The sequence below is a fragment of the Sycon ciliatum genome, chromosome 10 (genome assembly GCF_964019385.1).
Source record: "Sycon ciliatum chromosome 10, ocSycCili1.1, whole genome shotgun sequence".
Lineage (NCBI taxonomy): Eukaryota > Metazoa > Porifera > Calcarea > Leucosolenida > Sycettidae > Sycon > Sycon ciliatum.
The window spans coordinates 16712436-16726529 of record NC_088652.1 but is presented as its reverse complement, the minus strand read 5'-3'; the positions used below and the strand labels follow the sequence as shown (position 1 = coordinate 16726529).

Here is a 14094-nt window from a genome sequence, read left to right as displayed (position 1 = left end):
GTGTACAAACAGGGGGCAGGGTTCAAGCAGGTCTGTTTCTGCACAACTGCAGCTCAGTTGTACGCACTACGCCATTTCCCGCCTCAGATCTGTACGCCAAATGTGATGTAATCACGGAATTCCGCCGTGACAGACACCCATAGCAGAAAAGGCCCCAAGCTGCACACTCTGGGTGTCATGTACTCTTGGTACTGGGCATGCACCCTTTGGGCGAGTCTCAGTGGAAATATCACTACTCCTTTCTCATAGTGTGGACATAGAGACGCCATATCTATGGCCTTTCCCATCAAAATGTACATGATTGTATGTGATTCGGAGTTATGGACAGTCCAACATTTCAAAGTTTCGGGCACTGCTTGGTCCCAGACTGCCTGGATAAACGAGGTATCAGTCATGGACAATCAGTTCGACTGCTAGCTTCCTGTAGATCTACCACCCGCACAGCCTGCAGGCACAGACCAGCTCCTGGCACTAAAATAGCCTGTCAGTATAAATGCAGTAATACCTGTCAAGGCGACCACTCGAATAAGGCGACCACCCGGCTGTCCTAGAAGACCACTGCAACCAGGATGCTATCTCCAGTCAATTGGCCCTGGATAAGGCGACCACCTGGTGACAGAGACCACATTTTGAAGGTCCCTTGAGCGGTCATCTTAGACAGGTTTCACGGTATAAGGACGTAGGTTTATGGTTCAGTGGCCTGCTCGTATACCTGGCATTACAAGGTCAATCTTCCTGATGATAGCCAACTTGGCCGCATTGGAACTGACATTTTACTCGACCATGACTTGATGGACTCACGACTGCCGTCCAGAGCACACAAAAACTCTATTGAACCTTCCACTCAGCGAACCCTGCGATAAAGCACCACTCCCTACTCAACGCAATAGTGTTTCGCCGAATTCATCAGTTGAGCTTGCGTTGGCTAACGAAACTATAAAACATGTTTGCGATCCGAGAGCCTTGCATTATGCAATGCCCAACCAACCAAAACGAGTGATGGTACGGTGGACCTCTCTTGAGGCCTGGACAGCAGTCTAGTGTCCTGTCCCCGGGGAAAATTGCGATTCCGCGGCCGCTTTTTTTTCCGCGTTTTTGCGATTTTTTAAAGACCGCGTTTTCCGCGATTTTCCCGCGTTTTTTTACTTTTCTGTTGCACTACACGTACACACAGTGCACTGTTCGGTCAGCAACGTCTCATCCGGTGGCGGCTTTGTACTCAAATATGACGAGCGCTTAGGGTTGGTTCACATATCGCCGGTACGCGCCGGGAATCAACGGGAGTGGGCCTCTTGCAACCTCTCCCGGCGCACTACGATTATGTGAACCAGTGCAGCCGTAACAAAATCATACGGTAAAATATCGCAAGGGACCGCCGGCAAAGGTGGACAGTGCCCAACTCTTGCGATCTGCCCCGGCACCGATCCCGTACGATTTTGACCAAAAGTGGTTTGTGAACCGTTTGCGCCGGTGATCGCCGGCTGCCGGAAGCCAGACTTTGTCAAAATTTCAAACCAAGGCTCGTCCTAAATTTTCCTAAATTGAAGCTAGAGACGAGGTTCGTTCGCCATTCTTGTAATTGCTTCAAGGTGGCAAATATGTCAGCATATCAACCCGTCCTTTTCGGATGATCTGCTTGACTGTTGTGCAACTAGCCATTGGCGGACTATGCTCGGCCAATCGTCAAATTATGCTTTTGATTATGCCACAATTATGCCAACAAATATGCTGAATTATGCTGAATTATGCTCGGTTCAACTATGTATTCACGCTGTACATAGAGGATTGAGAAACCACGCATACACACACGGCCATGCCCTAAGCATAATTTTTGTCTAAACCGAAAGATTATGCCGACCTTACACGTTGGAATCCGTATATTATGCCGGAGCATATTTTTTTGACGAAATCCCAAGATTATGCCAAATATTATGCCGGCATAATCCGCCAAGGGCTATGACAAGTAGTCGTAACTGGGGTATTTAAAAAAAACATCTGCAGGCTTTCTGACAAAGCTGTATTATGCCCCTGAGCATAATTTTTGTCTAAACCGAAAGATTATGCCGACCTTACACGTTGGAATCCGTATATTATGCCGGAGCATAATTTTTTAACGAAATCCCAAGATTATGCCAAATATTATGCCGGCATAATCCGCCAAGGGCTATGTGCAACTTAGGAGACAAATACAATTGAAACAAATAAAAAATACGATGGATACATTGGCAAGTTCTTGTGACTTCATCAACGTTTGCATGCATTAATTCGACACCATTGCTTACTAGACTGCAATAAAATGTGTAGAAGTAGTTTCCTGATCTCCAGTAAAAGGTAGCAACCAGTGGCCATCAACGAAAGACCTTGAACTACTGAAGAAACAAAGAATTCAAGGTTCAATTGGCAAACCTGTGGTAGGATTTGGACACATTTTGTGCTACTTTGTACCGTACTGGCAATATATGTTGCCGCGTAACGCGTAACGCAGGGGGGTGCGGCGTAACGCGCGACCAGGCTAGTGCGACAAATTTTCGTTGAGTTCGTAACGCGCGTCCGGCGGGGTGCGGCGATCTTTTCATTGCAGTTTGCAAAAAATGATGCGGCAATAGCAAAAAAAGGACTGCGGCAATATAGAAACCTGTGTAACGGCTCCTGTGCGACTTTGCATGTAACGCCCTGCGTGCGGCAAACATGTGCCAATGTAACGCTTCATGGCCTCACTGCGGCAACATATATTGCCAGTACGGTAGTAGATTTGTTACTCGAACCGTATGCGCAACGGATCGGGAGCTGGCTCACCGCCGATGCCCTGCGATGTCTTGCGGTGCCGATTTTGCTTATGTGGACCAACCCTAAGGGTACACCAGAGACTTGTAACTGATTGATTTCACTACATACTCACTGAAAATTGCCTCATATCAACTGCAAACTTGCCACCGCGAGATGATATCAATAATATTCACCGCATATTTACCGCAAATTCACCGCAAATTATGCCGCGTTTTTTGCCGCGTTTTTTGCGATTTTTTCCGCAATTTTCCCCGGGGACAGAATGTCAAGTCATCTCAGCAGGCACCGTGGGAAACCACACAAAGAGAGAATGCAGCACACAATGTCTTCTGTTATCACCCAAGACGCTTTGTCCACACGCATGCCCCCCCCCCCCTCTCCCTCTCTCTCTCTCACACACACCCTCACACACATATGTGCATGCATGCACACGCACACACGCGCTCTCTTCTCTCTCTCTTGTTGCTCACTGCCAAAACTGGTCACGTGGGTCTCCCCGGGAGAGGGGAGAGAGACTCAAAAGGAATCTTGGAAAGATGACTCAACTGGCTATTGAACCGCCCAACGGCCGACACCCCTGAAATCCCCAAAACTCTGGGTGGACTTGAAAATGATCCCACTTATGGGCTCACCACACCTCAGTAAGTGGGTGAGGAAAAGGTGCAGAAAAAGGGTTGACGGCATCAGGGTATCCGTCCTGAGATCCAACTGCAGTTACCCCTGCCCCCAGTGAAGGTAATACTTGCTACTAGTGTGGGTGGCTAAATCAGAGTGGATCTGATCTAAGCGTCACTAGCATCATTGAATACACAAGAGTTAATCTAGCCAGAAGCAGTCCATGGTTAACAGGTATGTATACTTCAAATACAAAGTATACGAACCCTGAAACCAACAAAGGTGGCAGATACAACAAGACACCTTCAAGGAGCCGACCTGTTGGCAACAGACCCAACACAATCAGCCATAAGTGTACCCACCAACCGGACTAGCTGGTACACACACACACACATGCACGCACGCACGGAAACGCACATGACACAGACTTAGGATAAGGGATAGAACGTATGAACGCCCCGAGTATAATCAATTCGTTCGACTGTTTAGTGTTCAAGTACAATTCTGTGTGGTACAGCCGCTAAAATCCATGCCAGAACGCCATAAACAATCAAATCTCGTGGCGAATAGATATCATCTTCTTAAAAGATATAATATGCTTCCTTGATAGCTAGTGCAATCAAGGCATTGGCACTCAACTCGTGACACTGATGTCAAAAGGCGCTAATATGAATCAAGAGTTATCAACTCGGCCAGGCCAAACGCCACATGGCCGCACAAGCTGTTTGTCGGGTTGCGTGCGACAAAGCGCAGCTTGTCGACTCCATTCACTGAGATGTACACGTCGTGCCCAGACCCGTACGTCTGCTTTGGGTTGAGCGAGGACTGCCGCGAACGCGCCGAGTGCTGATGCGCCATCACCCAGCTGCCAAGCAGTCGGCCGTCGCCATAGACACGAGCCTCACCGCCCACCATGAGCGCGAACGCGGTGCATCGCGGGAGCAGCGAGTTCGTATCCATACCGACCACCACGTGCAGGAAGTTGAATTTCAAGCCGGACTCGCGCATCCGTCCCAGATTAAACTCGACTGTGCCTGGGGCGTGAAGCCCGATACCACGCTTGAACGGCCTGCGACCGCCGCTGAACTGGATTCGTCGCCGAAAGCTGGCGCGGTGCCAGCTGATAGCCCAATCGCCGGCAGTATCAATACCGACACCCCACGATATCGGCCCAACCTGTGCATACAGGCTACTGTTCCATACCGACGACCCCGGGCATGCAGACTTGCCCAGAGTGCAGCTCAGCGGGTAGTGACCGCGCTCAAAGTCGCTCTCGCAGTCGCGATTGCACGGTGGAAACGCGTACAGCGTGCTATGCTCCAGGCGTGGATTGGCCCAGATGGCCTGGTTGCAGAGGCGACTCCCGGTGCCGCCCAGAGCCTCGATGCGAAGAGTCCTCCGTGCCCTGGAGATGAGAATGGAGAGGTTTCTGCTGGGCTGGTTGAACACGTCCAGCTCCACAGTCTGCGCTATGTCGTTGTCCAACAGGATGTTGAATGTCATCGGCCGGTACAGTCGCTTCTGTGCTGGCGTACGCAAGCGACTCAGGCACTTGCGCTGAGACCGGCTGCTCAGACCCACGGTCACGTGGAAAACGTTCAGTGAGGTTTCATCGGCCACCAGGTGGCGGATTTCGCCCAGGTCGAATGCCACACGACTGTCGGCGTGCGCTCCGATGAAATGCTCCAGGCGCCCCAATCCGTCCATATACGTCGGCAGGTGCCTGCGTTTTCTGATGCTGCAGTCGATGCAAATCTGCGACCTGTTGTGGAGCTTCTCAATGACCGCGTAGTGGCCTGGCTCTTTGTATTTCAGGGCAGTTCCCGAGCAGCCTCCGAGCAGACACGATAAGTACACTCCCTTGCCGTCGATGCGGCATTCCTTGCCGCACGCCGGCAGTATCGGCCGCCCGTTGCTGAGACTGGCCTGCGACCAGACCGCGTAGATGCGGGGCGCGCAGAACGGGCTCAGGCGGAAGTGCCGCTTCTGGCGGTACACGTGCAGGCGCAGCGTCCGGACGTTCTCCGGGAGATGGATGGCGAAGTTGACCTTCAGCTTGGCATCGGTGCGCGTCTTGAGGTTCCTTGTGAAGAGTCGTCCTCTGTTAGAGATTATCGTGAAGGTGATAGTGTCATCCGGATTCTGATTCTCCCGCCGGTCACTCTCCAGCGAGCACACACGCTCTTCTTCGTCATTGGTTACCAGGCCGATTTGTGCAGAGAAGAAATCAAAGGCAAGCCCTCGCTCCCTGTACGCCGACAGATTGAAGCGCATGGACCTACGCCACGACGTGAACGGATGGATTGTCATGGCAAATCCGTTTGTTGGTCGTAGATCAGATGCCGAGTGGTTATTATGATATTTGTTCCCGGGGAATTCCCCCAGTCCGACCGAGTACCGATCAGTTTCAAACACCCACGGTTCAACATCCTCTGCATGCTCGTTTTCATTCTCATTGGACATGCTCTCACGCCCTCTGGGACTCTCCTTGTTCATGACTGTTTGGGGGAGGCATGTCGGGATCAGGCAGGACAGGTGGAAGAAGCCTGCACGCAGTCCTTCCGCGCAGTGTCTCATGCATGGCGCAAAGCACTGGTCCTTTTCGACGATCTTCAGTCCTCTCCTTGGCGCTACGCAACTGTAGTCGTCCGTGTCGCGTGTGTCGGGTAGGTAGGGTCCAATGGCCTTCCTGTTATTATCATCATCATCATGATCGTTGCGAACACTTGGTGGGGTCGGCGGGTATTCCTCGCCGTCACCCTGTGCATGTACACAAAACACAAGGAGAAGGACGTTCGTCAGCATTCTACAAATTCGGTGGACTTGTCTATTGCAGAGGCTTGTTGGCGAGGCACAGGCCGGGTGCCCTAGGTCTCACCACCCTCAGTTTGCTCCTCAATTCTAACTAGACAGAAGCCCATGGGCACTTGTAAAAAAAAGTCAACAATACAAGCAAAATAGCAACAATTCAGACGAAAAGGCACTTAATTTCATAAATTATGTATGCTCATCGCAATTTTTCCGCACAAACTCATAACCCTGTCACCATGGTGCGTGCAGGTGTGCTGTGTGCTTCGACTTGGAGACAACTGGTGGAGGAAGTGCAATGCCCCTTGCACTTCATCTCACGTGACACCCATACAGCTGAGTGCTGGCCAATCGCTATGGCTATCGTGACCATTTATGGAGAATCAAATAATAGTGGAGAATGCCGTACTTAACTGGGAAGCCTTTCCCCGCCTTTCACTCACACAAGAGTGTTGATCGAAACTAAAGTTCGACGTTGAATGCTGACTGCCTTTGTGCTAATCTTAGCATGGGGGAAGACTGTGCTCTGGCTTGTGTGAGTTTAGCCGTTTCAGAGACATTACTCCAGCGCAAGTGCTGCAACGACATGGCACTTAATGACAGCATTTTTACGACCCAGGGTAAAACCTCCGGGCCAAATAGCTTAATCACTGTCTCTTGAGTTCATAGTAAAGAAACAAGGACCAAGGAACTGTGCTTTACGCTATAATGTCCACTAACACCACCAGTTACTTGGCAATCAGCTCATGTGATAACATCGCACAAACCTGACCAATGGTACTGACGTTCTACACCTAACTGGCTATCAGCTGTAGCTTTTAAAATACAACATGATGGTACATACATTGCCTACATGTATGTAAGGATGATGGTGGTGCTATGGTGGACAGACATGTACATGTACATAATACTGCTAACAACAGCTGGGGCCAATGAAATCCGATCCCCACGATCCCCACGCTAAGCGACTCTGTTTGCAAATGCCGTATTGAGCGCCCCTTCATCTGTGGTGAGCACTCTTCTACGAGGACACATTGGTGCTGACGCTTCACTTAATATAATAATTCGCGGGATTCGCGTTGGCATCGCTTGAATGTTCAGAAACACACAAACTAGCCTTCGCTTCCGCAGGCCACCCGTGTGACTATGCCTATGCCTTGTACACACTTGGGCCAGGAAATACACTTCGCTATGAAAATGGTCGGATTTCTTTGGCTCCAGCTCTGCCGGATATACCTGTACAAGTACAATCATGCAATTGTTAGATTGACAGCATGAAACAAGGAGGAGGACACTGTGTTCGAAAACAGTGACCTTACTACAACCTTCCGCGGTTGGCAGAGCCCCGGTCCCTGCGGACCATTTGAACCATATGGGTGTCGCACCCGGTTCTGACCCTCGTTATGCTAGGGGGTTAGGAGACTACTACTGATGTCGCCTTGTTGTCTTCGCTCTTTTTTGAACTTGTATGACAACTTCTTTTTCTTTCCAACTTCTGCTGGGACCGGGGCTCTGCCAACCACGGAAGGTTGTAGTAAGGTCACTGTTTTCGAACACAGTGTCCTCCTCCTTGTTTCATGCTGTCAATCTAACAATTGCGTGAACTACAACAAGGTTTATCTAATGCTGGTTTACCAGTTTTGGATTATATCACGAGTACAGTCGTGTACATAACATTGTACATGTAGGCTTTCTTGAATGAGTACGCACTTTTGGCAATCGAAATAATTATACATACAGTTTACATGTACCGGTACAATGTATATCAATGGGACCAAGGAGAACCAAGTTGCTTTACACGTTATTTTTCGGAAAAAAAACTATAATTTCGGCCCAGAAATCCGGATACAAAATAATGTAGTGACTTTTAGGTGTAATGTATATTGTAAACATTACACCTAAAAGTCACTACATTGCGGAGTATGCACTGTATGTGAAGGGAATGCTACATGTAGTACTGAAGACCACTGATAGTACATGCACTGTGTTAGGGCCTGGTCAGACTGCGGCAAATTTTGGTTGCCTGACGAAAACAGAACAGCGTCCAGAATTTGAATCGCGATCACACTACACATGTGGGGAGAGTGAAAATTCAAACTTCATTTCGAGCGTCAAGTGGTAATCTCCACGAACGACGTCAAATTCCTTCACCTTGGGGATCGCCAACACCTTCAGTGCAATCCTTGCAACCATCCTTATGAGCTTTGTTGTTGTCCGTGGCCAATTAGCTCCTCGATATCGAGATGAAAAAATCAGTGATTATCAGCGTCAATGGCGTATCAGCGTCAAATCCTGTTTGGAGCGGAAAAGCGTGGCCCGTTCTTGCTTTTTTTTTTGGAGCGTCAACTCTCGCTTTTGCCGCTCTGGCGGCAAGTTACTATGGAGATTCGGATTATAATCCTAGGATTATTTCGATTTTGCCGCAGTCTGACCAGGCCCTAACATGAGACTTTAGGTGTATTACAAGTTCTTGCCGGGGGACCTGATTGATATCATCCGCGTCAAATTGGCCATTTGGCTAAAAGACAGCTTAACTCTTAATCATTGTTGTGATTTGCTTTCAAGCAATGTGCATAATCAGTAAATTGATGTTGCTGTTTTTGTTTTGGTTTTTTTGGTTTCCCGTTCTCGGGGCCTTCTATTCGGTACTCTTTGTAGTTGTACTTCTGTACAGTTGAGCTATCCGAATTCATATATAAAACATTTTTTTTAATATTATCAGGTAAAGTATTTTAAAAGCTCGCATATTCGTGTTACCACCGGTGTTGAGATACGAGTACGCAAACAGGTTAGCGAATGTCGCTTGTATTAGGCCACGACCATGCCTGTACGGTAGTACTAGAGCATAATTTTACCTGAGATTGTCAAGACCAGTACGTTTCGTCCATTGGTATATGTATGGTATTATACTCAATCTGCGGACAGCATGCTGTTTCGTTCTTTTTGAACTCATCAGCGCAGCACAGAGGAAATGAGGCCGAACCTGATAGCAATGGAAATAAAAATTTCCAATCAGGCCCGAACGTACCTTGCCAGAGTGCTCAAACTGACAAGTCAGTGAGCTCTGCATAACGCAAACAGCAAAGGCACTACCCCACGCAAGAGTGCTCAACTGCTACAAAAGCAGGAGCGAAATACTCAATCTGCGGACAGCATGTATGGTATATACGTATGTACAATGATCGAACCACTTCAGGCGGCTGACGGTACTACTAGCACCCTAAAATACCTTCTGATGCCCCTGATCTGACACCGCTGCATTCAGAAAAAGGCTCAGTTTCGCTAAAACAGTAAACGATCGCCACATCAACATGTTCATTGTGAACATGGAGATGTGGTTACACCTACCCACATTCGGACACTTACAAGTAATGTGATTACATCTTGCCAGCGAGGCAACAGAAACCGGAATGCTACGCGTGAACAATGTCATAGAATCAAGTGCCATCTAGCATAACAGATTTCCACCCGATCGATTCACGTCAACTACATGATAGTAGTTGTAACTTGTAGTGCTGTCCCGGACATCATGCCTTCTCCCCTTATACCCCACAATCTCCTCACTCAAGTGTTACGAAGCATGCAGTCGACTACACAGCGTGATCTAAGGCATGCTGCAGCAGGGATTCCTAACTCGAGTCACTGGCTCACTGCATAACAGCCTCATTAGCATGTGCCCAGCGTTCCTCAAAACCACATCCTAGACATACCGCTCACAACTGCGAGCAGCCTGCTCACGGAGCCAGCTAAAAAGGCATTTTTGAGTCTATCAGGACAAATTGTGCCCAATAATAGCATTGTGATTCTTGGCTAAGTTCCTTCGTCGTTCGCTAAAGTTTTCTATTCACTTTCATGCATTGCTTCCTGACTCTGGCCCACCTCTACAGATGTAGGAAGTGACTATTTTCGTACAGTGGTAGAAGCAGGTCCTGTCACACACACAGGAATGCCGTGGGGTGCCAGTAGAGGCCATCAATCCTGCTGATTTCTATTAAAAAGGAACGATTTGATGATGTGCACCGCCTATTTTTGTACCCCGAAGAGAAAGAGATCCGGGGACGCCAGATTCAATAACTGCTCCAAACAATCTTACTGTAGTGGAGATATGGGCTTTCGATCCCAACGTAATCGTGTCACCTCTCCTATGGAAGTAGTGGAAGAACTAGGACTGCGTTTGCTTCATCGCAGGATTTTGGAAATGTTTTCTTGTATTGTATAATCATGTTGATGATGCAAATCGACGGTCAACTCTGCCCAATATGATACGGACGTACCTACATGTACACGAATGATCCCTACACAAAGTGTCTGAAGTCCTTGCTGCAAGTTGTTCTGCCTTGTGTAGTACAAATGATCCCTCGTACATGCAAGTACGCAATTTGGTGAAGGGCACGAGCTTCACTCTTCGCGTGTCGGTATTCACTAGGAGGCGGGAGGTCACTCACTCAGCTTCACTCTTGGCCTTTGGTGTTATCTTTCACCCAGGTACTGACTGACACGGTGGTGTTGCATGGTCACTCAACTACACTGTACAATCATAATTATGTATGCTGTCAAAGAGCTGAGTGATGCTTCGTGCTAGTTCGGTCTGGTTACAGTTCACTCTGCCTTCTACGAGGTTGGAGGCTCCTCTTGCAAGTGTTTGTTCTGCGCCGTAAACCGCGATGGAGTGGACAGGAGCCCACTCCCTACACAGGACTGTAGATTTGTTTACCTATAGTGGCACGCCTGTGTTTCTGCGTGCCCCAACGCAGTGCTGCCATGCCAGGAATACCACAGCAGTTGGTATTGGGAGACACGGTGAATAATTAGATGACTGACTGACTAGTTCGTGGTCAGGTCAGAACAATTCGATCCGAGTCAATTTGCAGAGCCACTTCGCGTCACAAACAATAGCCAACAACGTATCTCGCTCTTGATCAGGACAGTCACGCCAAAGGGCATGCATGTACTGCCTTTCTGCAACCAGGCATCACGTTAAGGGCTTGAACATCAGTGAACATAATTGAAACCTCCGAAATGAAATACCACAAAATCAGCAGGACGTGATTATCAGTACACTACGAGCAAGGTGGGCGCACAACCGCAACCACATGAACTTCTTTACGTTACGCATCAGTAAGAAGGTGACTATGCCATGGATTTTTATGATTTAAAGCCTTCACATTATCTTCTTCTAGAATTGATCGACATGTTAGCATGGTCCCTTAAGGCTTACCTTCGTCGCAGCTGGCTGCAGTCCAACAACAGAGCCTTGCGCACCAGAGCTAAGTACATGTATGTGCAGTACCACTGTGGCGCACAGTAGCGAAACGAGCAGCGACAAGGAGGCAGGGCCGTGAGAGGGCTGATGCGGGGGCTGACCGGCCAACAAGCGTACCGACATTACAGTAAAGTTATTGTTCGGTGATGGGGTTGAAAGCGGTGGAGCACACAGCGGGGAATCCCTGACAAGCGACGAGACAAGACCTCGACGAACGGGACGAGAGCGGCAGATAACATCCACCCTCCCGTCGTCCTCTGCATGAAGCAAACCTTCGGAAGTAGGCCGCAGCATGCACTATGAGTATGACGATGATACAATGTAACTCCTTAGTGTTACATGTAGTACAAGCAACCCCTCGGACTCTGCACAGCGGGGGTATTCCGTGAGTGTTTGCAGCTCACCTGCAGGCTAGACTGGAAAGTTCCACTACTGCACTAGCACTCGACACTGACACTGATTCTGCGCCGCAGTGCAAGCATTCTTTCAGCAGCATTCTACGGAGAGAGGACGTGTGATACATGCACCACGACTGGCATACTCCACTCTGGAATAGCTTAGAGATCTCGGAGAGCACACCGCTTGTGGGTTGTCACCGTGAAGCACAGGTTTTCAATATTCCCTTCCAGCAGTTTCGCGACTTATATTACATCCTCGTTCGACGAGAGGTCTCTGACCTGGTGCAGATCGCAGAGGACGACACATCTAGCGAGCTCTTCCAGCGAGGCTTGGGGCTCGTTTGTAGCAAACGCCGACCTATTGGAATTCTGTCCGTTGCCCAAGACGTAAATTTCTACTTATGGAACGGACTTGCCCCAGGGCCTCTACTCATGCTGTTTATTCCTTGCACTTCGCAAGCTGTCCCCGCTTCGAAACACCCCTCAAAACATGATGATGACCTCTAGCAGCTACCAGCCCGGATCAATACGCGCACGACACTGCTGGATAGGACCCTGCGTGGGTGTAGTGCGCTGTTTGCAATACTGCGATGACAATTTTGGGACACGCGCAAAATCGATTGGTTGATCTAATTCACGCGCCCGCACTGGGGCCATGCGAACATTGTCAGGCAAGCCTTCTTGTACATGATACCTCATCTCGGTAGTCGATCTGCTGCCGGGGCGTATCAAACCACGAAAGAATCCAGAATCCACTCTCGACTGCTAGCCATACCTTGCTCATCACGCCCCTGTGCCCTGTTTCTCCGCTGTGAATTCAGAGACCTCATCTAGCTCATTAGAGCGAGAGAGAGCTGCCCTTACGCGAAACAAGCTATCTCTCAGACGTAAAGAGGTTACGATACAAGTACCTGATCACGATATCAGAAGCATGGGCTCAGCGTCCAGGCGTTCGGCTGATGACAGCTCAAGATCAACAGGAAAAGGAGGTGACCCTCCAACGTGTCTCCACTTGGGCCAACATCTTACGTTAAAATACAACGCACTGCCAATGGTTCTGTGGTGTGTGGTGTGCGAATGAGGCATATTGTTGTGACTAGACCTGGAGGTGACACAGTAAACCGAAAGGTATGCTACAGTATACCGAAGCCTAAACATCACTGGAATTCGTGTACAGCACCAAGTGAAACGTGTATATATAACAAGTACATGGTCGCGTCTTCAAGTACATTGCACAATCATATTAAAAATGCATTATACTGAAGCTGGGCAGGACCGATACTTGATGTAACCGTGCGCCACTATCTAAACTCTAAGAGCCCAGTAGTATTCATGTGTCTGGAACACTAGTGCCCTAAGAAGTGATACAAATGATCACTCCACGATAGTGCCCCTGTATCACAAAGAAAAAGTCGACAGTACGTTCGCCTTCGCATTTTTCAAACACGCGAGTACATGTACACGCAAACGTCAGTTGTGCCTCTTGATTTCAATCGAGCAGCTGAGAAACAGTCCCAGTGACAAATGACTTTGATCATAGCCCACAGCGCAGTGCAACATTTCGTGTTGCTGTGCCCGCTCGTGTCCAGGAGACATCCAAACGCCGTTCCTATCCGCACAGTTTGAGCAGGCAAGTCGATCTAACAAATACCTAACTAGCGGGTCGGTAGGTGACAATTGACACATGCCACGTTGCTGCTATATTCAGCCACTGGTTAAAGCCAGTATTTTACACAAGCCAAGATCACCGATTCCACCGTTCGGGGCAGGAGCAAACATCCTTTGACGGCACACTATAGGGTAGGATGCGACCTGAACACGGAGAAGAAGAAGACATTTACGCGCCTCTTTCCCTGTGTCGGTGCGCGATCGCAATATTAATTGCGTGCGCGCCGGAAATGGCGAGCTGAGTGGCAAACTAGTCTAATCACTTCCTGCTGTTTTGTATCTCGTAACTTTTCCGCTCGATTTTCAATAATACGCTTGGGGCTAGATAGCGCACATCTTCGAAATGTCGGCTGAACTGGCTGTAGAAACTACCTTTGATGGTGCACCTCTGCTCCATCGACCGGCTTGTTGCGGCGATCCTCCTGGGGCATTTCAATTTTCAAAGAGTCGAGTGTGTACGACATTGTGTAAATTGGGCAGCCAAGTCCCATCAGTTTATCACTAACGTTAGCTCCTAGCCTGGGGCCATACGATCACATGCATCGAACCACACCT

General features: G+C 48.9%; 2 protein-coding genes across 3 annotated transcripts in view; one reads left to right on the top strand and one right to left on the bottom strand.

Annotated features, from left to right (window-relative positions):
* LOC135825833 (uncharacterized) overlaps positions 1-14094 on the top strand; it is a 109134-nt gene that overhangs the window by 56586 nt on the left and 38454 nt on the right. The window lies entirely within an intron of this gene.
* The window catches only part of LOC135825574 (uncharacterized), an 18774-nt gene continuing 8516 nt past the window's right edge, over positions 3837-14094 (bottom strand). Inside the window, exons 1-2 of one of the 2 annotated variants that reach the window (XM_065338182.1) lie at positions 11429-13122; positions 3837-6162 (exon numbers count right to left, since the gene is read on the bottom strand). In XM_065338182.1, coding sequence (XP_065194254.1) covers positions 4066-6162; positions 11429-11767 — 2436 coding nt within the window. In that variant the 5' untranslated portion in view covers positions 11768-13122 and the 3' untranslated portion in view covers positions 3837-4065. Of the gene's footprint in view, positions 6163-11428; positions 13123-14094 lie in introns of those variants that run through there. The other variant, XM_065338184.1, reaches the window with a different exon arrangement.